This window comes from Cariama cristata, unplaced genomic scaffold (genome assembly GCF_000690535.1).
Source record: "Cariama cristata isolate BGI_N322 unplaced genomic scaffold, ASM69053v1 scaffold26075, whole genome shotgun sequence".
Taxonomy (NCBI): domain Eukaryota; kingdom Metazoa; phylum Chordata; class Aves; order Cariamiformes; family Cariamidae; genus Cariama; species Cariama cristata.
Window position 1 is genome coordinate 1 of NW_009619639.1, and position 26404 is coordinate 26404.

The following is a 26404-nucleotide window of genomic DNA, read 5'->3' on the forward strand; positions in this document are numbered from 1 at the left end:
AAATTATCACAGTTTGAGGTGTTCTTTTGAGAGGAAAGCCGTGTTGTGCCCTGTAATTTCACGATAATACAAATTCATTTTCAAACTCGCAGCCTTTTCACTTGTAAATTCTACTATTTTTTTGTTTTTAAAATCAGCATTAGTTTAAACACAGGCTGCAAAAGAGGATATTACTACAACCGAGTTGTCCTGGTCCCGAAGCGCTGTGTAACTGTATTCCGGAATTTTAAATTACAGCTCCAAAATATGCCTTCAGTGGGCCAACATGCGGATCAAAATGAAAAGCTTAAAGCTGATGTTTGTTTGAGAAGTCACGAGGCTGGAAATCATAAAGGAAAAACAAACCCCAGGCAGCATCTTGGGTATGAAATTAAAACATTGAGGGTGCAGAAGCCGTATAAAAGTAGCTGACGTAACGTTTGGTGACCTGTGCTCACCACAGAACTCTGCTCTTGAACGTCTCGGCAACTTTCCATGACCAACCTGTCAAATCAGTAACAGGCCTGGGGGAGGTTGACCACAGAGGGGGAAAAAAGACTAGCAAAAACCCACGCGAGACTCAAAGGCTAAATGTGCTTAAAATTACTTACTTTTACCATTGATTCTTCTTTGTTGCCATTTAAAAATTTCACCCCCACGATGCTGAAGATCATCTTGATGCACGTTTTGGTGACGATGTATTTAAAGCTGGATTTTGGTGCGTGCACTCTCACCCATTTCCAGGCCTCTGAGTACAGTTGGAGACATGCGATCCCAGCTCCTCAGGTGGTGAATGTTTTCACGGGGGAGGAGGAGGAGAAGCAATCCCCAAAATCTTTCTTTACCATCAGTGGACATAGCTGTCTAGTGTCACGTAGGTGCTGAGATACCACCTGAGTGGTTTTTTTCCCCTCATACAAGCTATGGTTTTATGCGTTGAGGCTGTACGGGTGCCCTTAGAGCTGACACAAAAGAGCCTTTCTGCTTGGAAATCGCAGGAATGGTAGAAGAAAATGAAAAATTTTCTCATTTGTCCTTTGTTTTGGTAACGCTTGCTCTGGTTTTGCTCACCTGGTCCGCATAGTTAATATCAAGACAAACAGAGGCATAATCCTGTTCCTCTTCACAGGCGTCAGGTTGCCCAAACATTGCTTTCAGAAAGTGCAGGTTCTGAAGAGGGCAGCTCTTCCTTTCCAGTTCTCGTTTTTAGTTTCTTGTTGAATACATATTCAGCGTCGCTGTCTAAGATCTTGAAGGGAAGAAGCGAGGTGTCTGTTGTTAAGGAATGGGAAATGTATAGTGATGGCCCGTGCATCATTGATTTTACAGTTATGTTTAAATGCTTAAATAAGGAAGGCAGTTGAAAATAACAAAGTCACTGAAAACAAACATCTCACAGATTAACTAATTTGTTAAGCGCCTTTTGCTTATACTTTTGTACAAATATTCATTAAAAATACCTCTGTTTCAGTAACAAGAAACCAGATTCAGAAACTAGTGCTGCGAAGAAAAAGGTTAACAAGGGAAAGGAAGGTTCTGAAAACTCAGATTTGGAAAAAACTCCACCACCATCACCTCATCCTGAAGATGAAGATGATCCAGGGGTTCAGGTAGTACTATTGTTCAAGTTCAATGTAGCCTTTGACAATTTAGATGCATAAAATGGTAGCTTTCACGGTTTTTGTTGCAGAGATACAGATATTTGGGTATTTTCTGTGTTGTTTAGAATGACGTTCCGAGAAGAGGAGAACTAGAAATCACCGCGGTGATTTTATTTTACTAAAACAAGTATCATCCTCATAATTTTGCTTTGCAGTCTTGTTACCTGTGGATATGTGTACGGTGCTGCTGCGTTCTCATGTGTTCCCTTCCATCACCGTTGCAATTATGGTGCTGAATTTTCTGCTCTGTAGACTTTAATGTACCATTATGAAGTCTTGCTTATAAGCTTCATGTTTCTTCTTGTATTGGCTTTGCAAACCTTCTGAAATCAAGAATAAGACATGGCAAAGCAGAATGTCAGAAACATGCATGTCGGGGACATGTAACTGCACTACTTTAATGGATGAAGGACCTTTTTACAGGACTGCCAGTCATTAACTTTGATAATTTCTCTTGACCACTGCACACCTATCACTTTCTGTCCAGAATTCATTTCATGTAAAGAAAATCTGGAAATAGAAATAGCATATAAAAGAATTTCTGTGTGCTCTGTGATTAGCCATGTTAAGAAGTAGTCAGCTCCTGGCTTGCTTCTGCTGGTAGTGGTCAGAGCAGGCATTAAAAATAAGAATTCCCTCATGAAGGGGTAGAGGCAAATTGTGATGGGAAAAATATGAGACTCCTAAATAGTCATGTGGTATTACTGAAATACATTGCATTTGTCCATTGCAGATCAGGTTGTGGGTGTGTTGCTTCTAGTTACCAGAGATGATGGTGGTCACTTGAGAATGGTCAAAGCAGCCTGGTGAAGAGGTTGGCAAAAGTGCTGTCCTAACACAAACATGGTTTATGCCTTCCCTCTTAACTGTTTTCCAGAAGGATGTAGCCTATAATGAAGTGTGAGCAGTCTAGTATATTCTAGTTAAAAACAAAAGCAACAACAGAAGAGGGTGTTATTTCTGATTTGTGCAAACCATGTATTCTGAATTAGAAAAGTTGAGATGCACCATGCAAACGTTAAAATGTTTGAAGAATAGGTTTTCTGTCCTGTGCCACAGATCTCTCTCAGCCTGATTAATGGTGCTGACAAAAGATGTAGAAGAAACTTTTGGAGCTGATGGGGCTTTTTTTGGTTTAATTTGCAGATTATTGTGTACTGTCTACAGTTCAATATATATGCATGTTTTGCATTTTTTCAGTCTAGTGGGACAAAACTTTGTGAAATTCAATTGGGTGAGAAACCTTGCATTTGAAATATTTTTTTCTTCTTGTAAATACAAGTGTTAGGGTATTTGCATCACTTTCACTTAAAATGTAATAAAGTACTTCAGGTAACTTTTGTTTTCTTAGTACTTTCTTTCATTGTGCATGTTATATTGCACCCTCACTTCACTGCGTAAACTTAGGGAAGGGTTACAACCATACACGCTAGGACAGCTAGAATTAGTAAACTTGTTATGTGTTTCCCAACTGAGACTGTTATTATGCAGTTGTCTAAAACACCATTGCATTCTTTGTGTTACGTACTGAGTCTTCTGTGACGATATTATGTAATGCATAAAGTGATGCGTTGTTACCTTTAGAGAGGAAAAATACTTATTTTGTGTGTTACCATACAGATTTTCTTACCTTCCATTATCAGACCTATTACTCACTTTTCTACCTATAGATCAGTTAATGAGTAAAAGATAATCTGATGCAGGTAAATGTATGCACAGTTTCTGGCAGCAGTGCTTAACAACTGCAAAGCCTCTTGTGGATGTAAGAGGAAATAGGAAGCTAACCAAGTCAATAAAAATCAAATAGAGGATTACCATTATGTTTTAGACATTCTGTCTATTAGGGAAGTGGAAGAAGAGATTTTTGGTACCAAAAATAATGGTAAGACTTACCTATTGAGCCGAAAGAAAATTCATTATTTTCTCATCAGTGATCATAGAAATGAGGGTGCGAATTTGCCAAGTGGTATCTGGTATTTTCAAGTATAAAAATATCATTACAGTTTTGTGGGAAACCCCGTAAGTCACTGTGTTAAAGGTAGAAGCAACATCACCATTGGTTAAAAGCGTGATGTAAACTTAACCTTTGCTCAAAAATTTCATTTTCAGTTAAAGAAAGAATTTCTAATTTTGTGACATGCATCAGATATTTGTGTTTTTAAAAGTATGATTAGCTATCTAAAAGTAAATATTTGATTTTGTCTACGTACATTGAGAGACCCGGGTGCGTAGATCTATTAAACAAGCTACGTAAGTATTTGCATGTACTGGTGAAGATGTATGTTAAGCTGAGAAAGATGTAAAAATAAGTAGCATATTAATCATAAAGATGTTTTTCTAACAGTTGATATCCGACATCGTCTTTTTTAATAAATACATCAGTCCATTGAGATACTTGATACTTAGTTGACAGTTTCCTTCAACAGTATACCCTCTCAGCTTTTCAAAAGGTATAACCTGATGCAGACTATCTGGGAATTGAATTTTATTGTTGCAGAAAATGGTGTCTGGCACTGAGCATCAAGTTGCAAATTCTGTCAGATGCCTGTTTGTGTGGGTTTTTTTCTGCAGTTTCTCTGAAGCTTTCCCTCATCTTGGAGATGAAGGGTATGGAGATACAGAAACCAGTGTTTTCAATTTAGGGTGGTTCAAGTTTTTCATTTTCTATTAGTTTGGAATCTTTTCCCATGCTGTGCTGCAGGATGTCGTTCTGAACAGTGCTGGGTCAGTGGAGTGAGGAAATCGTATTTCATTGTATTTCCCCTGTGAGATAATCCGGGTACAAGTGGGCGGATGGGGAGAGCAAGAAAGCGTGTTGTCACTGCTTAGCAACACTGTGGGCCATGCTGCGGAAAGGTGGTGTTTGGTTCCTGCATTGGCCATCTGTCAAAGTTTCTCATAGATGTGAACTGAGAGGTGCCACTTCTTGGTTTGTAATTGCTTTCTGAGATACACTTTCTAATTTCTACCGTGGTTTTAGTAATGCTAAAAAAAAAAAAAAAAAAAAGAAAAAGGAAAAAAAGAAGAAGAAAGAAAAAAACAAAATACCACTTTCCAACTCAGAACAGGCATGAAGTGGATTTTTTTGTTGTTGTTGTTTGGTTGGTTTTTGTTTTGTTTTGTTTTTACAAAATTTAGAGCAACTAACAGGCAGGAATTTCAAATAGTAGTGTCTTGATTCCACTGCTTCTACCAGGTTGCTGTAAAAATACTAGCATTCGCTACACACTAGTGTATTTGAGAAACAGAAAGAAGTTTTCTCAGTTATTCTGCTGCTTATCAGCTTTGTTTCTCATTAAAAATATCAATGCTTTCTATTTAGAAGCGACGCTCCAGCAGGCAGGTGAAGAGGAAGCGTTATACAGAAGACCTGGAGTTCAAGATTTCTGATGACGAGGCTGATGATGCTGATACTGCTGGAAGAGACTCTCCTTCAAATACTTCTCAGTCGGAGCAACAGGTCAGATGCGAACGGACTGGAAAGGCGACTGTAACTGCAGCATTCAGCATTCAAATATGGGCCCTTTTCCTGAATGACGTTCATCCATGGTTGGCACGGTGTGCCAGAAGGCGTTAGCTTTTTACATTCTTAAAGAATATATTAATTCCTGGCTTTGTTTACAAACTGATGATACACAGTTTATCACAGTTCTTTGAATTTAATGGTCTCTACCTAAAAGAAACCTAAACTGGACTGCTAGGAGTCTTGAATTTACTTCTGTGAATTCAGTGGTCTGGCTTCTGTGACTTTAATAAACCACTCAAGCTTGTCCCCTGCTGCTAGGCACCATAAGAACCCCTTTATGAAATTACTGCCTTGTAGTACCCAGCAGGGCACACTTTATTCTCTGTGCAATGTAAATGATGGATAAAATAGTTTGAATAAGATGAGGGGTAATAACTTAGGAATGACTGTTGTAACAATCTCATTGTTTTGTAGTGCATTTTCAAAGAACTACTTCACTTAACTGATGACCTATTGGAGAATATATACATGTTCTTCGGTATTTCATCTGGCAATTTGTTAAGCCCTCTGAAATACCGTATGTGATCTCCATTGTTAATTGTGTCTTATCAGAAGGAGAATTTGGTAGATTTGCCTGCAGTTGTAATAGTGAATTAATGTAATAGAGAATCGCAGGCAATTTTGATAACTGTTGTGTGGACACTGAAACAACCAGGTAGAGTTTTGGTACGTCTTCTAATATTTAAACTGTATGGTGCTGAAAACATGTGTTATTTCAGGAGAGGTGAACTGCCCATGTGTCTGTGCATGTCAGCCTTACTGAGACAGCTAGAGTTGTGTTAACTCTTAAAAACAGCCTTAAACAAGTATCCTTCAAACCTTTATTATGGTATGGGATCTATTTGAATCCTCTTAAGTTTTCATGCTAGGGGGAAAAAGTCCTCCTGTGTATTAAACTCCTGTTGCAAAAAAATAATTTGAAGTTTTTGCTAATGAAGGAAGTCTTTAAGTAGCAAACATGCATTCTTATAACTCTTATATGGTATTTATGATGTAGGAATCTGCTGATGCTGAAGGTCCTGTTGTGGAGAAAATTATGAGTAGCCGTTCAGTCAAGAAAAAGGTAAAACAAAACAAAACCCCTTCCCTGCGATATTTTTTTAAACAGGCTAAGCATATTTCTTTAAAACACCTTGGATATTCCGAATTCAAAAACTGTTTTATTGAATAGAGGAGGTTCCCTGAAAGTATCTTTAGATAGTATTTAACATGCTTTTGGATAGGTATACACAAAACAGATTACTTGTTTAGTCTTCTGCTCTTTACTTGCGTTTTTTGGGGTGAGAGTTTTTTGATTTTTGCAAATACACATATTTGGGTGAAATCTATGGTACTCTTCTTCAGAGTGATGTTTCATGGGAGTTTGAGGAGTGAGAGAACTCTCCTGCATCCTAAGTTCCTGCCTTTTCTAGTAAAGAAAAATCCTTGCCCATAATTTTTGCACCTTTTGATAGTGGTTGTGCTTAGCAGCTAAAACAACTTTACATGCAGTCAAGAGTGTTACATATACAGGTGGTTAACATCTTCCTTGTCACTGTGTTAAGATGGTGAAAGAAACACTCTCTTTGGTTAAATGGGGTTCTCTTTTAATTCTGCAATGGTTGCTAGTTACGTTCTTACTCTGCTCACAGATTCTTCTAATCTGCTTCACAACTTGATTGGCCTTTGCACTTCCAAAGTATTAAAACTCTGAATAGGAAGTAGAAAAGAACTTGTTCCAAAAGGGCGTTGTTATGTTTTATAGACTTTTTTGTGTAGCTAATTCTTTGAGTTGTACTGCAGGTGGGTAGAAAACTCTGATTAATGTAGATATGGCACTCATGTGGATCTTAGTTAACCAGAAATACTTCTTTTCCTCAAAGGGTTAATTTGCAAATTGGAGGAGGAAAAGTTGCCTTTATTTGTGGATATTTTTTTTTTTTTAATGTTGTGGTGTTTTGGTTTTTGGTGGGGAATTTTTTTGTTTGTTTTTTATTACTACTGTCATAACGTCATTAGCAGCTTTGTAAACCTAAATTTGTGCAATGTCATGACTGGCTGTGATTGAATTTGACCTGTTTCTGCAGCTTTCACAGCACAAAACCTCTAGGGCTTTTTTTGAAGTCTAGAGCTGTATTTCGTTTTTCAAACCATAGGCTTATTTTTCAGATAAACTTCATGTAATATGAACTCAGTAATTAGTTGTCCTGATGGTCTACTAGGCAAGAAAGGAGAATGTGATCTTTTCATAGATGTCTTTACATTGGTAGCTGTTTTTCACCGATTATTCTTCTCTTCTTCCTCTCCCCTGCAAACAAAGGTGTGATTACTCATGGGGAGTGTGTATTTTGCTGCAGTTTGTGGGAAGTGGTAGGTCTGCTGCCTACATGTCTTTGATTGCAAGCTCTGCTGGAGGCAAGCTCTATTTTGAGCTCTTTCTTTAATGTTTTTTATGGATTGTATTTGCAGGTTTGAGGGGTGTCTCTTCTTTCCCTGCTCTTCTCCCCAACCCTCCTCGCCAAAATCCAAAAAAAAAAAAATGAATTTCAGGATGTTAATATTTAACATCTGAAGCATCCAACTGTGCTTTTATTAAAGGTCTTTTACACTCTTTACTAACGTCATCAAACTCCTGGTTGTTAGATTACTAATCAAAGTAAAATTGCTGCGATCAGGACCAGTGCATAAAATAAACATGAGGAAAGGCTTCACTAGGAAACCTTTCAGTGGATTAGGTTGTAACAAAGATGTTGCGTTCAAGTAAAGGACATTAGATAATGAATACGCTTTTGGAGCAGTATTCTTACAAAATTATGCTGGTTTTCTCCGAAATGGCCTTAGTCTAGTTTTGGAGTTAACCAGGTATGATGCAACACTGTACTTGCAACCATTTCTGAAATGTACAGAATAAAAGGTAGAAATTAGTTCATATTTGAAGTATAAAAGACTCTTTCACTGTTGTTCTTGACATGGAATTTTGAATTCTGTTGAACACTCTGCCCTTTTGCAGAAAGTGTTAAGTACGTATATCACTCTCCAATCTGTCAGAGTCTTGATGTCTTCAGTTTGTATGTGGAAATTTTTCATTTTTGTAATTATTTTCTTGGCCAACTTCAGTCCCCTTTGAATCTCTGCTCCTTAACTTTGAAAAGGACTGGCTAGAACTGAAGATGCTGTTCAGCACAAATAGCACATATTATGGAAAGATGTGGAGTTTGTAGAACTTTATACCTGCATGTTACACATCTGAATTTATCATTTCACCTACCAGTGCATGGTGAGAATTAGATCTAATTGAACTGCATATAAATGCCTACATCTCTTCCACAAAGTGTTTAGTTTACAATCTAGTGCTATGTATCAATTGAAGTGATAGTTTTTTATGTGTCATTTTGTATCTGTTATTAATGTGTTCTGTCTGCTATTTTCATAGCAGTTGATATTTCTGGGGGTTTTGATTTTCTTGGTTTTGGGGTTTTTTTGTTTTGTGTGTGTTTTGGGTTTTTTTTTCCCCCTTTTTTTTTAAACTTTTTACTTGTCTCTATACCCAAGTGGCTTGCTCAAATAACTTTTGCATTAGCAGGTATTACTGTACCACTTCCATGGCAATAGCAGTGTAAGATGTACTCTTAAGTATTTGCTTGAAGGAAGGGATCATTTGTGTCTTTAATTATCTGCAGAGACTGTGGATCAGATTGTCAGTTATGATTGCACCTGGGCAATGATAATTTGAAGTGTCCTGTGTTGGCCAAGACAGCCATGCACTATTTTAGGATGTCTACATAATCAGTTTGGGGAGAATTTTGCATAAGTTTTCTATCTTACATTTTTACCTAGTTAATGTAAACATACATGTGGTAGGGGTTGGACAGTGACATCAAAAGCATAAGCTTCTGTCTTAAATATCCTAAACTGATGTATTGTTAAACCTTACTTGAGTGCTGGTGATTGTAACTTCATTAGAATTTTTCTTTTTGGCCGTAAGTATGAATAACAGAGTAAGATTTTTAAAAGATTTTTTTTCCCTGAAATACTTTTTATTTAGATGAATCTTTGATGCACACTTATAGAACATGTGATAACATAGACCAGTTATTGCCTATTAGACAATACAAAAGTGTACGTTTTATTAATGAGAGTTACAGGATTTACCAAGATTTACATTGTAAGTTATTAAGTTGGCAGTTGACAGAAAATATACTTGACTGAAAGGCTGTTGAGAGGAGTTAAATTGGCTAATATGAAACCTTTATATAAAGGTATTTAACCACGTTGTCATTGTAAGATCGATGTATCTTAAAGGATTCTGATTTAAAACTAATCAAAGAGACTTGGCCATAATACATTTCAGACAATAAAGTTAATGTCTTAAAATTAGAGATGACTTCTTAAAGACCGATTTTTTTGCCTCAGGGTAGTGAATAGATTCAGATAATGGGATCTCCATTTTTTTAATACTTTTTTTAATAGTTTTGACCTCTAAATATGAACACCTTCTTGAGATTGTTTGGGGAAAAAAATGATCTTGATGGTCTTCAAATTCCCTCCCTTGACAGTATCTTTGTAAGGGCAAAGAAGCTTCTTCTCTGTGTTTAGGGTTAGGGGATAGTTTATCTTCTTCAACAGAGTATTGGAGAAGTAGCACCAGGAGTGCGTTGTTTTCTTCCATTTCTTCAGGGGTTCCTAGGTGGAAACTGGTGTTGCCCCTCTCTCTACAAAGGAAAACAAGCAGACTATACAGGAGTGATATAAGCGCTAAAATGATAAAATCCCTTGCTAGTCTGGAAAAGAAGGAATGCTATGTAAATCAGAGATGTAGAATGCATTCACTTTTTCTTTAGTGTGCTAGAAGAGAGTTTAATGCAGCTGCTACTGTTGTTCTTTAGTTGCACTGCTATGGAAGTAATGTCTAGCCAGCAATTTTTCTTTTGAGAGAGAATTTGGAAGATGACAATTCATCCTCTAGTTTCAGAGTAGTCTCTGTTTTTTTTAATATATGTTTTATTTTTCTCTCCTTTTTTTTTATATAGATAAAAAAGATGGAGGATGTTGACTTATACAGGGATCAACTGTTTTGTCTGTTTAGCACTACATACGATATTTATTACAGATGTTGTTGTCCCTGATGAAGTGTGTAAAACAGAAAATCCTCTTCTATTTAAAATTGTTCCAAAGTTCATTAGTAAACACAAACCGTTAATGTTGTGACATAAACTGAATTCTAAACGTGTGCCTGGTGCACTGTCCTTAGTTTGTCCTATGGCTGGGTTCAGGAGTAATTCAACAAAGTATTACATGCCATATGTTACGTGATACTTTGGCACTAGGGATGAGTTAAGGGCAGTCTCAACCCTTAGCACTGAATACCCTTGGTTTTGCTGGTTTATATCACAACTTTAACCTTGCTTTAAATGTAGTTTTTGGGTGTTAATTTAATTTGGCTGCTCTGTATGTGAGACATCTTGCCTGAGTGAATTTAATTGCACCGTTGAGTAAAACTAAAGCCATGAACACTGATGCACTAAAATTCTAGCAGAGGTATAAGGTTTAGTTTTATATGGCTTCTTGTTTGGAGTTATTAACTATATGGAGGAATAAACCCCCTTTAAAACTCTTTTTTAAAACATTACAAAACCCACAATGTAAAGTTGCCATGAGCCAGCCAAAAATAATACATACGGCATTCAGGAGTGCAGTTGCTAATTGGCTGCTGCCTGAGAAAATGGTACACTTGGCTTCTACTTAACACTGTGGGTTTGGCAGAAAGCCAGATTTGGGGTGAGGTTGTGAATGAAGCTGCATGTGGTTAGGGAGGAGTTCAAATGATTCATGTCTTGGAAGTTGTAGTAAGCAGTGCAGTATGTACGTGGGTAAGCTGCTGGAGGAAACTCCTCACCCGTGACTTCCCCCCACAAACACTTTCCTACACCTCCACTTGTCTTTCTGTGTGGGGACCTTATTCTGTATTTCAGTTAGTTTTAATCATTAACTAAATTGGGCTGTTTAGTGGTTTAATTCACGTTTCAATAATTCTTTTCTTATAGATGGAGAATGGAGAGGAGGTAGAAATAGAGGAATTCTATGTAAAGTACAAAAACTTGTAAGTAAAGTTACAGGTTTGATTACTATCTTTAAGTTCACCTAATTTCCAAATAGTTTTTAAAAACTGGTTTTGTAAATTATGTAACTGTTACTATCCGACTTAAAAAATCTCTACTGTTTAATCCAAAACAGTGGCAAACAAACAGGGAAATACCTTGCATTGGTGGTACTGGGTTTAGTAGCGTTGTCTTAATTTGTGTTGTCTCCAAAATGAAATCCGTAGATATAATTGCTCTGCTATTAAAAACTTTAAGGTTTACTGTGCAGATTCGTGAGCACTTACCTATGTAGCTGTGTAGATCTAACTGCAATGCAGAGTAATGTGCCTGCAAGCTTCTCAAAAATAACCCTCAATGTTGTTTCAAAACCAAGATTTGAGTTCAACAAAAAATCTAAGATAACGAACGAGATGGCTTCCAATATTCCAGCAGATAGCTGCCCCTCCGTAAGAGGGATGTCATAGTGGCGAGAGCAGCATGTTTCACCTCTGTGCTCTGAAACTGCAATGCAATTGGTATTTAAAATAAGATACTTCACAGCTGGATAAACTCTCTTTTTCTTTTAGAAAAATAGCATATCGTGTTTTAATTTTAGCAAATTTTCCATCTGAGACACAGAAATTTGCTTAAAGTGAGTTTCTTGCAGCTAACTGCAGATAGTTGGCTTCACTTTGAATATGCTGCCACCTTTGTACTTTTTGCACTGTTGATTATTGCATGATGTTTAATAGCTTAATTATGCTTTCTTTAGTTTTATTACATTGGCATGTAATTTTTGTATTAACTGTTTGTGTCTTAGACTCCTTAGCAATATAACTTTTGACAGACTCTAAATTTATAAAGTGGGACTAGACATTTTGGCAGAGATGCTGTTCATTACTTTGTGTTTTCTTAAAGATGAATTATTACCGTAGAACTGCCTTTACAAGGGTTTTTCTTTCCTTTCTATCAGTGTTAAAACTTCAGTTGACTCATAAGCAACTTTTAATTACAGTGCTGTTCTCACAAAAAAGAGTATAGCATGTTAGTATTTAAAAGGTTTGCCTATTTTTATTAACTCCTAAAAACCCCATTCTGCTAGAACATGATGTTAAATAGTGACATTTACGATAAATGTCTTGTATAGTAGTTATGTTTTAAGTATGCCAAATAAAAATCACCTTAGCTTTGTGCCAAACACTAAATGTATGGGGTATGTATTTTAAATTTTGAGTGGGAGTTGTTTTTATTTACTGACAAGTTTCTCCATTAGTAAGTATGGTTACTTTCGGTAAAGGTGACTTGGTAATAACCTGTGTGATGAAGAAGATGGTGTCCAGTTTTCCAAGTGTGGCATTACAATGTGCTGGAAAGATCTAGCTATACTAGTGGGGTACATAGGACTATGCAATGGAAGCATATTTTTGAGTAAGATTTTCTGTTTCATCTTCTAGTTCTTACCTTCATTGTCAGTGGGCATCTGTGGAAGAGCTGGACAAAGACAAGAGAATTCAGCAGAAGATTAAGCGGTTTAAGGCAAAACAGGGCCAGAACAAATTCCTTTCAGAAGTATGAGTTCTTTCTTTCTTTCTTTCTTTTAGGTATTTAAGGAATATTCTTATGAATTCTTGTTTTGTATACAAGCAGAAGATTTTGAACAACTGTGTGATATATCAGTAGCATTTATTCTGGTATAAAGTATAACCATTCTTGATCCAAGTCTTGCAAGTTTATGAAACGCAAGTGATCTGTCCTGACTGTATACTTTTTACTATGGTTTTTTTCTTAAAATGAGTGGTTAGTTGTTTGCATTGTAAGCATGACTCTCACTGAATCAGTACCAGGTCTCTTTCCTCAGAAGCTGATTATGCCAGAAAAATGCATCACATTTTTCTGTGTTACGGGCTGCTGCTCACTAGGGATTCTAAGCTTTTTATCATCAATTTAATTTCACTTAGAGCCATAAGCAGTAGTGTGGCAGGGGTCCTGTCAATAAAAGACCAGATCTGCTGATTTGTGTCTATGAAAGCTTGCCTTTTGGTAAAATGCTGTTTATTGGGGTGGGGGGGGGGGAGGTAGGGGGGGTGGGGGGGGGTGAAGTTCATGTGCTACTGTATTTATTTATTTATATTTATTTTTACTATATAGTTCAACCTGAACCAAACCTGTTGCAAATTGAAAACTTCAGTCTCTTCTCAGTGAAGATGCCTGGAATTGCTTCTTTTTTTAAATTTTTTTTAAATCTCTTTCCAAGTGGGTCACAAGTTCTTGTAAATACTTGGAATTTGTTCTTGTTTTAGAAGAAGCTCTCAAAATGTACATAGTCTTTAGTCCTTTTGTCTGCCTTTTCTATTGGAGGGGATCTTAAAAGTATAAAATGAAACACAACCCTTTAGTACAGAAGAGAATCCCGTAGGTTGTTGGAGGGATAAGAAAGAGCATAACAAATTCTGATTTTTTGAGAAACTGTGTATGCATGCAGTGTCTTTTCTCTGTTTTTGAAATAATAATCTTTGAATCTTGCTTATAAAGCAGTTAGACAATTCCTGTAGTTGAAATAATCCAAAGGCACTTAGTGTACAAGGCTCTAATTTCTTTATTGCAAGCTGTAGTTTTCAAGAATGCTAAATGCATTGCATGCCATAAGCCTTTTCGATTGCTCATTAGTGAATTGTAATTTCACACTTCATTTAAAATATTCTTAAACATTCTCTCACAGTAAAAGGTTTCACACAGTAATTAAGAGGCCCAGTTAACAAAGTCTGAGAAGTCTGATTCCCTCACGGGGAATGATCTTGCTGAATTGTAGCATTTCAATTAACATGTTGAAGTTTGCCAAATATAAATTCTATGTCACCGTGACCCAAAATATTATTGCCTGGTGAAATATATAGTAATTTTTCCTCTCAGGAAGGGCTAATAGAGATATCTTTATATTTTTGCCTCTCTCCTTGAACAGATTGACGATGAGCTTTTTAATCCAGATTATGTGGAAGTTGATCGAATAATGGATTTTTCACGTAGCACAGATGATAATGGAGAGGTAAGCAAAACTTTTAGTGCATCTGTAGTCATACAGACATTGTATTTAGAATTTATTGTTTAGAAATGTGAGTATATTAAACAGTTCACTGTTTCTTACTTTTTAATGACTCATTCTGCAGAACAAGATCACTTTGTCTTCCAGGAGATTCCTTTTTGATCCTGGGGGAACAGAAAGCTTCACTGGCAGTGTCAGTGTTCCCATATTGCTCTATCAGTGAATGGTGGTGGTTGGGTTGGCTTGCTGGGAAGTTTCTGATGACACTGATAAGAAAAAACAATTGAATGTTTAAATATGTGGTAAAGCATAGAAATTTTAACAGTTGGAAAACAAATATTGTTTTACTTCTAAATTCTAGTCTAACTGTAGTGATTTCAGATGTAGTGTTGTGTTCGTTTTGGTGGTAAGCCTGCATTCCCCGCATTCTGATCTTACTTCATTAAGGTTGTCAAGGTGTTGCTTATACTTTTGGCTGATTCAGACATTCAGGTCTGGTAAAGCTTTTTGAATTGTATCTAGCCTACAGATCTCCTGTAAAAATGGTTACACTTTTTATTCTTTCTGAATTGTGATGTAATCTTATTTTTGTCTTAACAAAGCCTGTAACACATTATCTGGTGAAATGGTGTTCACTTCCTTATGAAGACAGCACTTGGGAGCTCAAGCAAGACATCGACCAAGCTAAGATCGAAGAATTTGAGAAACTGATGTCTAGGGAGCCAGAAATGGAGCGTGTGGTAAGAATTGGCTCCGTATAGAGGATTTTATTTGAAAATAGTAATGTGGTCTTTCAGAAACCACTAATGGGATTTGCTGTATTTGAAACAGGAGCGACCTCCTGCCGATGACTGGAAGAAATCGGAGAGTTCCAGGGAGTATAAAAACAATAACAAACTCAGGGAATACCAGTTGGAGGGAGTAAACTGGCTTCTTTTCAATTGGTACAACACGTACGTAAAATATTGGTTACTCCTGAATCCTGCTTTGGAAATGCTTTTGTAGCTTATTTGAAACAATAACCTTTTAAAGTAATCTTCTAAAGCAAGGTTTTAAGCTTATTTACACATCTCATTTTTTGCTGCAGGAGTCATATACAAACTAATTTTGGGTGGATAACATAATGTTGCATAAAACATGAATATTTCAGATAGCTTCTTGTGACAAATGCTTTTCCATGTATATGTGTTAGTGCACACTCCTGCTGTCCCTTCCTCCCCCATGTGAACTTGAGAGGTACATAAAGTGGATGTATTCGTACTTACTGCATCACAAAACATAACATTTATTTAAAATGCAAGAAGATTATGATACCTTTTCAGTGTAAACTTGCCATTCTAGAAATTTCTGGTTTATTTCGTTTAGCTCCTTACTGATATTCTATGTTCTAAGTTAGGAATAAATCATTCAAACTGTTCTTATTATTGTTTTCAGACGAAACTGCATTTTAGCAGATGAAATGGGGTTGGGAAAGACTATCCAGTCCATTACGTTTCTCTATGAGATATATTTGAAAGGAATCCATGGTCCTTTCTTGGTTATTGCACCATTATCTACAATTCCCAACTGGGAGAGGGAGTTCCGCACCTGGACAGAGTTGAATGTGGTTGTGTATCATGGGAGTCAAGCAAGCCGGCGGACCATTCAGTTGTATGAAATGTATTTCAAAGATCCACAGGTAAAAAGCTCTACGTGATTTTTCTTTCTTTCTTTTTTGTATATGCTTTACTATTGTTTACTAATCTAAGCATCGATTAGGTTTTTAGTACTGATATGGTAGGTTTTAGCTAATAATGAAGGCATATGTATTAATAAAGAGAGTGCTTTTTAATAGTAGCTGAGAGATCAACTGGAAGTGGAGGGGGACCAAGAGTTCCTGAGATGGTGCAACTCGTGTTCAGGGTTTCATTGTTTGATGCAAGGTTTTCATTATTTTGTGGTCCTGAGGAGCGCTGGCAGAAAAGATTCTTAATAGAGAAACTATGTTAATTGGAACTAAGCTTAAAAATCAATCTTTGCCTACCATTCCAAGAAAAGACCAGCTTGCAGAAATTAAACTTGTCGATGCTTCTTTATCGGATTTTATAAGTCAGATATATTTTGAATCTGTGTTACTGTGCTCAGGTTGAATAGTTCTTAGGAGAGAAGGAAAGTGGGTACAGAAAAGATTGGGGGTAGAAACAGAAAATTATTTGGAAGACTGAAGCTTATGAAGATCAACAGAGTGAGTAAATGAGATTGAGGGAAAATAATGTGCATACATTGAATATTATTGCAAAACGACATAATCCTCTTCACTTATGAGAAAAAAAGAGTGGAAGTTCAACCTGATTTGATACGTTCTGGAGTATCATTTCCAGCTGAGCTTAAAGAAGTGATAGTGGTGAATTCATATATTTAAATTTTCTGTAAAGCATTTGATTTTATGCCACTGGATATTTTGATTAATAAACTGTAATGATATAAAATCAATATGGCACACATTAAGTGGATTTAAAACTGGCTGACTGATATTTCTTGATGTAATTGTAAATGAGAAATGATTTGCATTTCCAGCGTAGTTCTTCAGGGATTGGTTCGTGTCCATGAGCTATATAACACTTTTATCAATGACCTGAAAGAAAACATAAAATCATTACCGAGGAAGTTTTCAAATGACAGAAAGATGGGGAGAGTGGTAAATAATTAAGACGGTTCATGGATACAGAGTAAGCTATATTACTTAATAAACTGGATCCAAGCTAACAATACTCAGAATAGCTAAATATAGGGCTATCAGTGGACGAGGAACAGAGGTGATTCTTAGAGTAGGGAGAGCTCGGTTCTAGGAAGGCTGTAAAACAAATGCGAATCCTTTTGTGTCATGACACACGACCAGCTAAACATGAGTTCATGCTGTGAGACTGTGGTTAAAAGGGCTAGTGTAGTACGAGTGTGTAGGAGGAAAGAAATCTTTATTAAAGAGCAGAAAAGTTACAGCATTCTTCTCTCTGTCAGTAATGTGGTGGGTAGTCCAGTTCTGCCTGGTTCTCACTTCCTGTCCTCTAAACGAGTGTTGAAAAACCAGAGTCCTGGAGCAAAGCGATGAGGGTGGTTGCAAAGCATAAAATATGTTTTTACAGGGAAAGAACTCAGTAAAAACTGTTTTGAAGGTGATGACTGTGGCACAACTTGACATGCCATTAGGGCAAACAGAAATAGTCACGTACTTAAATATAATAGAAAAACACATAGTAATTCATAGTAGTTAGAAGTTACATCTGTTTGGCCTAGAAAATAACCATTTTCTCAGCAATTTATCAAAGAAACTTTCAAATCAAAACCCTATATGCTGTTATTAAAGAAGATTGATTTGAATAACAGTTGCTACACTGAGATCTAATGGCTTATATTCGTTATGATAATAATCACATTTAGCTTCTTACCTAGATGTATAATACACAAATGAACTGGAATTGATTTGTACTTTTTCTGGTTTTAAAATTATTTCTTATCAGAGATTGGTATTTTATATCAAAGTTTAAAATTTGGTTTTATACAAATACTTTCTCTACTGAAGTGTTCCCTGTTTTAAAAATCATGTTTGTTTGTCTTGAAGCAGCGCTTGTTCTCAGCCTGTTCTTCCCCTTAGGATGCAGCAGTTACGTAGCATGAAACCTCGAGGAACATAATCAGAAAAATCCCACTTACTGTGCAGATTCTTAGTGTTATTTTGACAATATCATTTCATTGATCTAAAGGCAACGAAAAGGCTCTGAAGCAAGATGCTCCAGAAAGTTTTGTTCCCCCTGTTGCCATATTCTTAATTTGCCTCTTGCAATGACCACGGCAGCCATTTGACCGCATAGTGAATAATGACAAAGCATTCATGGCACAGAAAACCAAGTCATTTTGTGCTAGCTTTGCTCCCTGAACTGACTTAAGAGGAGAATCAGACAATTGCCATGGTTGGGGATAAAGGAAAAATCGAGTGAACTCGTCCTTTTGGTGGCAGCTAGCTTAGAGGTGTCATGAAATCACCTTCTGTGTTCTATTCTTTGTAAGACTGTCAGCTGTGAAACGCATGGTAGAAACCAAGTTATGGGAGGGGGGCGGAATCTATTCATGTTCTGACAAAAAGAATCCCCATGTAGTGTTCAGTCTGGCATCCTCTAAAGTACCATCAGTGGGGTACAAGAAGGGAGAGAAAGAAGGCAGGCTTTGGCAGTATCATTTCTAGTCCCCTTGCCAAACACATCAACCTAGACTTTGGTATCTTTGGCTTTTTAGGTCTCAACATGAAAAGAGACCTCTCAAGCTGACCTGTTTCTCAAAAAGACAATTGAGCGTTGAGAAAGTCTGAGTCTGAGCTTTGAAAGGCAATAATAAGGGACAGTGTGCTTAAGGAGCACCTACCCCATCTGTGGTAGTGTGATTTTTCATTCAGCACCAGTAACCAGAGTCAAGTTGTTGTGAAAAGCTGGAGAGTAGTCGATAACAAAATACATTTCTGCAGTGGTGTGACTTCAACACTAAATGTTAAATGATAAATGTTTCTGGACTATGCCATGCAAAAGCAGTGTTGGTCAGGTCATTACTTCTTCTGAAATACTCTTGATGTGCAGAGGCAGATTTAGTGCTGAGTTCAGGATATCAGGTTTCCAATCATTTTATTGAGGCAGTAGCCACTTCTGATCCCCACAGTTTGGAGAGGATTATATGCAGGTCGCTTATAAAAGGATCCAGGCTTGCACCTGTTTGAAGGAAGAAATGGTCACCTTATTGTAAAATACCCGTTTCTTTTGAAATGTATTCAATATACAACCCACGACATAGTCCTGCTTTGAAAACACAGAACAGCTTTGAACTTGTGTGAGCCCTGTCCTTAGAGAGACAGTGTTTCTGCACAGACCCAGTGGCACTGGAGATACCACGTTACATCTTTCTTTGAACAACCTTGGGAAGAAGTACAGTATAATGTCAGATGTTGATTTCATGATCTTGAGTAAAGTTTATTCAGGTTTTTTGGGTTTTGTTTTTTTTTTAAAATAAAGTGTTTGTATCAGCCCGGAAAATAAGACCCTCAACTAACCAAATAAATAGTGAATATGGTGCCAGACATCAACTAAATCATCCTGTTGAGTTTTCCTTAACACTAATCTTCAAAAATATCAAGGAAATGTACACAGAGATACACATCCTCCATTTAAGAGTGCAGAGATTTGCTTCTTTTCAAAGCTGTTTGCTAGAAGTGTAGATGTTTGGGATACTTGATGTCCACCAGGAAAAAATTCCTGTTTATTGGGAGCAAAATATTCTAATAGTCATAAAAATAAAGCCTTAATGTAATTCTGGCTTATTTGGATTTTTGGGGGAGGACCGTCACATACCTTTAATTTAAAAGAAAAAGAAAACTCTCTTGACAAAGTCTGAAAACCTTATTTGAATATTGTAGCAATACATTAATGCTTCAAGGCATTAGTATAATCCATATGAGTTATGACTGAAATACTTGTATAGCATCTTCGTAATGAATGTGCAGTGATTCTGTGGGCCTTTTTACAGGATTAAAAACATAGCTAGCATGAAGCCATCGGTAAACTTACTAATTGTAAGTTCCCTCATTGAGTCAGCAATAATGGCTTCATTTACTTAAAATACCTTACCCATTGTACTGTTCTGTATTTTTAAAGAATGAATTTTGAAGATGAAACAAATGTACTTCCTTTCTTTGCCAGGGAGTTTAACTTTTGCTGTTCTTTTTAGGGTCGTGTGATAAAGGGGTCCTACAAGTTCCATGCCATTATTACAACATTTGAAATGATCTTGACTGACTGCCCAGAGCTGCGTAACATTCCATGGCGTTGCGTGGTCATCGATGAGGCCCACAGGCTGAAAAACAGGAACTGTAAGCTTTTGGAAGGACTCAAGATGATGGACCTGGTCAGTGTGTACATCTCTTACATTTGCGTCTTCTGTGGTTTTATGGTTTCAGCAAAAAGTAAAATAAAAGATTTTCTTCTCAAGTAAAAATCATCAAGTGCTAAGCAGAATGAGGGAATGCAGCTGAGAGAGTCTTTAAAATACCTGGAAGCATAGGCATACCTTCAGTTTTGGAGTGCTGATGTTTCATAAGTCTCGTCATTGATTTAGACTTAGAATTATGGGGATTCTGTTAAGAGAATCAAGATAAATTTGTTCTTTCCTTTCTCTCTTTTCATGGGACTTACTCCATAGTTGCTTCTTCACATAGACATTTATTTAAAGGTATAATGTTGCCAGGTGGCCGAATACGGGTGAGAGAATTAAACTGCTCTGCATTCATGTCAACTGTAATGTTAATTTATTGTGGGGCCTTAAGGGTGTTCTTTCAGAGTGACTAAGGAAGGGAGAAGTGAGTTTATTTCTGATGCTTACATAAATACGTGTTATGTTATGTGCACAAAATACATGTATTAAGCACACAGAGAAAAATAAGATGATGGTTTTTAAAGTTATTTACCACTTAAAAGGCAATTTTTTTTTTTTTTCTGGTCAGAAGATTCTTTAAAAATGTGAGAGGAATGCAGTCATGTTAAGTTAAAGTTAACACCTGGAACTCAAACCGTCTTATTTCTGATAAGAATAAAGAGATGTAAACATTAGTGTACACGTGCACTGGTGACCTGTGGGTTAATACTTTTCTTGAAGGAGTCTTGAGGCTTAACGAATCAAAGTTTATAAAAATGCTGTATACAATTTATTTTCCTTATTATAGTTACTATTAGAGGAAAGCTGAGCTTATAGGTGTGACTATAGAGGGAGATACAGTACTTCTCTCTCCAGTTCTTGTTCTACTACTAAATTCATGTTTGACATTGGGCTAGTTGCTTAACCTCTCTGAGCTCCTCTTCTAAAGCAACATGTAGCTTTTACTCTTGTCTCTGCCAGTCGCATGCTCTGTTGAGAGGAAGCAAAGATGAGAGATGCATATAGGCAAAAAAAGGGGCAGTTTTGTGTATTTCTCTATTGAAAATGAATTTAGATGGATTCCAAGGCAACTGTTTCTTCACCTTTCAGGAGCATAAAGTGCTGCTTACTGGAACCCCTTTGCAAAATACTGTAGAAGAGCTATTTAGCTTGCTTCACTTCTTGGAACCAGGTCGCTTCCCATCAGAAACCACATTCATGCAAGAATTTGGTGATCTGAAAACTGAAGAACAGGTAAACTTCTCCTGCACACTTACTTTTCTAGTTGGTTATTGTGAAGTTATCAATTTTATTACGTAAGACCTTCATTACTTGTTTTTATGAAGAATACCTATTTACTTTTTGGAAGACCACAGTAGTTTTATCCCAGTTTGTTTTCATTTTGTTAAGTTTTTTGCTTTTGATCAAAAGTCACTTTGCCTTATCACTTTTTTTTTTACCCTTTGTTCATTGGTCATGCAGAAACGGGGAAAGCTTCCCCTTGTTAGAATGTGGTGTTTAAAAATAGGGGTGGGGTGTCTTGTAATGGTTGCTGGATGAAAATACTTCTAGAATTGCTTGTTCACTCTAAGAATTAACTTGTCAGTTGACATTCCTCCTTACACATCAGTATCAGAGTGAGGAGACTGTCCTCTGTAACTTCTGTGGACTTAACATCTGAGAGTTTTGTCAGTGACTTCTGTGCAAGCAGGAACGTATTTGAAACCTAGTTTAGCAAGAGGTAACCAAATGGAGGGAGGTTTTTTTGGGCTCAGAAACAGATTTCTCAAGCTATCTAATAAAAGAAATGCATAAATCAGTGCAAAATTAAAGACCCTCAACGCAGCATGTTTTGGATCTAACATGTAAAAGCCTCTGATCATATATAAAACTTAAATTTCTTCTTGTATCTATGAAAATGTTTTAAGTCAATAGGTAACAGTCAAATCACCTTAGCATTAGGAGTTAACTGAAGCATGGCATCTTAATTTAAGCACCTCAGTTTGGCCCTTTGCACTCTATGATAATCTAACTTCACAATTGCATGTGTTTTTGTGTGCAACTTTATGTTGGTTTTGTCTGAAAGTTCAATTTCTGGTATTTCTAACTTTGGACTGCTTGAATTTGTTAACTTTCTATGAGAGCAACTCTTTCACAGGTAATAGTCTAAATTACAAAACGGCTCCCCCCCCAGCCCTTTACCTCCTGGAAAAATCATAGCATGTCCTGAGGGAGTCATAGGATATTTTTCCACAGATTGTGCAGGCAGTTGCATGCCAGTCAGAATGGACTCTGACCCGATTGGAAGGGAGCCAGCTCTGATCCAGAAGCCATGTAGTCCTGTTGACATAGTGTTTGAGCTGGAGTTAATATATCCTAACTCTCAGCATAGCTTTTGTCTGACCAGCTCAGAATGTCAGCAGAGCAGAACTGGAAATTTTTGAAGCCATGCATGGAAATATTACTAAAATAATGCCATCAGCCATGAGCAGAATTGGAGCTTGGATTGCTTGGGCCAAGAAGTTTTGGAAGAACTGCCTTCTCTGCTGACGCACCATTAGATGCTTTGGAATTTGATTTATCTTTCAAGTGATGGGAGAGATTATTATGTGTTAATGACTTGGGTTTTCTCCTCCATTTGTTGCAGTCCTACTCCATGTATTTTTTTTTAATTGTTCATCCCTACGTAGTAATTGATCTTTTTTTCTCCTGAAGTTGCTTTTTATTACTAAGGGAATAATGTGAATTCAGGAGAAAGTGTCTTTTGTTCATGTTTCTGCTGTGCAGCTCTGCATCAACAGATGATGACCAATTTCAGGGTGAATTACCAGCTCTTCAACACTGAGGTGGTTTATACTTTGAGAGACAACGTAAACCAATCTTTTTCTATATGGCATATGTTTGAGCTTTTTATGTAAGAGACTTTACAAAAACTTGACAAAACTTAGCTAATTTTTTTGAGGAAAATGAACATTTCTTCCTCCCTCCCGCATTTAGGATATGGCTTAAAGTATATGCTGCAAAACCTGGAGACACTGAAAATTATCAGCGTGTTTAAAAATTTACAGAAATAGAATATTTTCACTTTGAGACCATGCCTAAATATTTTCTACTTCAATGGATGTCAGAACTGGGGAAATGAGAAGATAATTAGGAGCAGATACATAAAGGAAAAAAATAGTTAAACACTATGTTTAGTAGGTAGAACTTAACTGCAAATCTAGATCTTAGAATCAGATTTGCTTATATAGCTGCGATTACTTAGGGTTAGTTCTGTGTGACTGGTGTGCAGTACTATCCTTGTGTGGAAACATAGGTCTAAGTGAGATCTGTTTAATAACATTCACTAAACAGAAGGGTTACACGCTGAAAATTGACTTTAGAAGTGTGTATGTCACTGAGTTAACAAGGAGAACTCAGTCTGTAGGTCATTGAGGAAGGAGTTTTTTACAAATGCTCTCTACTTGGGATCTGGCGTAGGAAACAAGGGTTTTAGAATTAAGGAAATTGAAAAATAAGTATTTGAAGCCTTGCAGCTTTAATTCAGTTTTTTATTAAACATGTATTTTCTAGGTGCAAAAACTCCAAGCTATTTTAAAACCGATGATGCTGAGACGTCTCAAGGAGGATGTAGAAAAGAACCTGGCCCCCAAAGAGGAAACCATCATTGAAGTTGAGCTGACAAATATTCAGAAGAAATACTATCGTGCTATTCTTGAAAAGAATTTCACGTTTCTTTCCAAGGGTGGAGGTCAGGCAAATGTACCTAATCTTTTAAACACTATGATGGAACTAAGAAAATGCTGCAATCATCCATACCTTATTAATGGTAGGCCTCTTGTTTTTCTTTTCATTTGAAAAATGATTGTAAGGGAGTTCAGTAAGTTAGAAATTCTATTCTAGTGTGCCTTTTTATTTATTCATTTATTTTAAGTAGAAGAGTGAGAGAACCTTTTAGGTTCTCTTGGGTATGAATATCTACTAGCGAGGCCAGCATTGCTTTTGAAGACAACAGTGCTGCTTTTTTCCAAGGCTTCCTAGCCTTGACAGAGTTAGTGTTGGTATTACCAAGTTTTTCTTTCTGTTATTGCTGACAAACAAGACTTCAGTTATTATGTAGGTTGTTGGATGCTGCAAAAATACGGTATTTTTGCCTTCAGAGTTACAGTTAGCAGCTGCTTGCTTTCTTGCCATAGAACATTAATGAGATAGTAACTTAAAATTTCTGAATAAAAGTTGTGGGGTAAGAAAGGATGATCAGACCTGCTTTTATGGCCACATGTTGTCAGTTCGTTTTTGTAATTTAACTAGTCAGAAAAAGATGTGTATGATTGTCATCTTAGACTTAAAACAAAAACCGTTTTTCAGTGTGATGCTGTTGGTTTTACATCAGGATTATCTATGGCAAGTACTATAGAATCATAGAATATCTCAAGTTGCAAGGAACCTGTAAGGATCATCAAGTCCAACTCCCTGCTCCTTGCAGAACTACCTAAAACTAAATCATATGACTAAGAGCATTCATTCAGATGCTCCTTGCCCTCTGACAGTCGTGGTGCCATGACCGCTTCCCTGGGGACCCTGTTCCAGTGACTGACCATACGATGAACTGGCTAGCTATAGCTGTCTGAATTATGCTAAACTTGTATGTGTTCGTCAAATCAAATCTTCCTTTTGAGGATGTAACACAAACCTCCATACGGGATTGCATTCTGCTGGTTTCTTGTTTCCCAACTCCTCTTCTGTACTGTGTATGATTTATGCTATGGTTGGGTTAATGCTGGTTATAAGCTTCATGATGAAAGTCTGTTTTATTCAAGCGCCATATGTGATTTCAGGTTTTTTTTATTGTATGACTTCCATATTGCAGTGCTTACTTTTTTCCTTGACATTTTTTGTTTAAATAGGGGGGAAAAAATGCTTAAACTGATTCACGAAATGACATCTAGTTATATTTCATGCACAAGTAATTATTCCAAAGACACGATACAGGGTTACTCCAAAGTACTTCAACCCAGCCATGCTGGTGGGCTACTCAGTTTCTAAACTCAGATGAGCATACAGTAAAGTAGCGTTGTGGTTCTGCTCTAGGGTTTTTTTGTTTGTTGATTCTTTGTTTTGAAGTTAATCCATTATATAAATGAGTTTATCAGAAAATAGTTTAGGATGTTCAGGTTATAAGCTTCTGAACTTGATGCTTTTTACATTTCTTGGTTTTCAGCTTTTTTTAACCTTGCCTTTATTTTTCCTTATTTCATGTTTGCTAAAAGAAATAAACTGAGTATTTTGCTGCTACTTTGTTTTGTCAAACAGAGTTCATGAGTAGTGCTTGCAGGGTTGCCTACAGCAGTGATTTTTTTTATTTTTTTTTCCTCACAAGTCTTGTATCATTTAGTGTCTCTTAGAGACTGCTGAAGTCCAGGTGGCTATATAGAAAATGTCAAGTATTTTTTGATAACTGTATCTTAACCCTAATAAAGGGAAGTGGGTTTGTCTCTTGCATGCTTTTGCCATTATAACGTTTTTGTGACTTTTGAACATTTGGACTTGCTTGGTGTCATGCAGGTGAGTCAAACCTTCAGAGTTGAGGTAAAAATAAATAAATCCTGACAATTATTAGTGTGGAGATGGAACTAAACAAATACATCCTTTGTAATTCTAGGACAGAAAATACTCTTACATCCTGTAGTTGTCTGAGCCTGAGGTTTTATTTTATTGATTGGTAATTAACGTCTTTGTACTTAGAGTGATGGCACAAGTTTGTTGTAGTTCTACCAAGAGGTCTTGCGGTGCTAGTACATAACATTGTGTAGTGTGTTCTCCTGATGAATGATTTGTTGCAGTAGCAAGTTCTCAAGACAACTACTTTTATAAAGGTGTCTCTGAATCCTTCTCATTTTCTTCCAAGTTTACAGGTTTTGTGAGCAAGCAGTGCTACATCTATATTTGAATATCTGAGGAGAACACTGTATGTTTTGTTTCGCGTAAAAGTTGCAAGCAAGTCTTCTAGATAATCTTCAGTTAAGAGCCATAGAAGGTTTTATGGTGGAAGTAGTATGGTAGAAATTGAATGTGGAGTGGGTTTTCTGTGTGTTTCTTGATTGGTAGATCTCCTCTGTGGAGCAGAGAGTGGTGATCTGCTGAGACTGTCTTTGAGTAGACTTCTAGAAGGAGTTACTGCGTTTTGTGTGTTCTCCAACTTGAGCAAAGT

The 26404-nt window shown here is 36.8% G+C and overlaps 1 protein-coding gene across 1 annotated transcript in view; it reads left to right on the forward strand.

The window, feature by feature from the left end:
• Positions 1-1450: 1450 nt before the first annotated feature.
• LOC104162568 (chromodomain-helicase-DNA-binding protein 7-like) overlaps positions 1451-26404 on the forward strand; it is a gene marked incomplete at its 5' end in the record, with an annotated part of 47860 nt that continues 22906 nt past the window's right edge. Inside the window, 12 exon segments of the mRNA XM_009701324.1 lie at positions 1451-1589; positions 4963-5100; positions 6164-6229; positions 11190-11245; positions 12680-12794; positions 14185-14268; positions 14868-15005; positions 15097-15218; positions 15700-15943; positions 20011-20187; positions 21304-21447; positions 23767-24022. Of these exon segments, the coding sequence (XP_009699626.1) occupies positions 1451-1589; positions 4963-5100; positions 6164-6229; positions 11190-11245; positions 12680-12794; positions 14185-14268; positions 14868-15005; positions 15097-15218; positions 15700-15943; positions 20011-20187; positions 21304-21447; positions 23767-24022 (1679 nt within the window).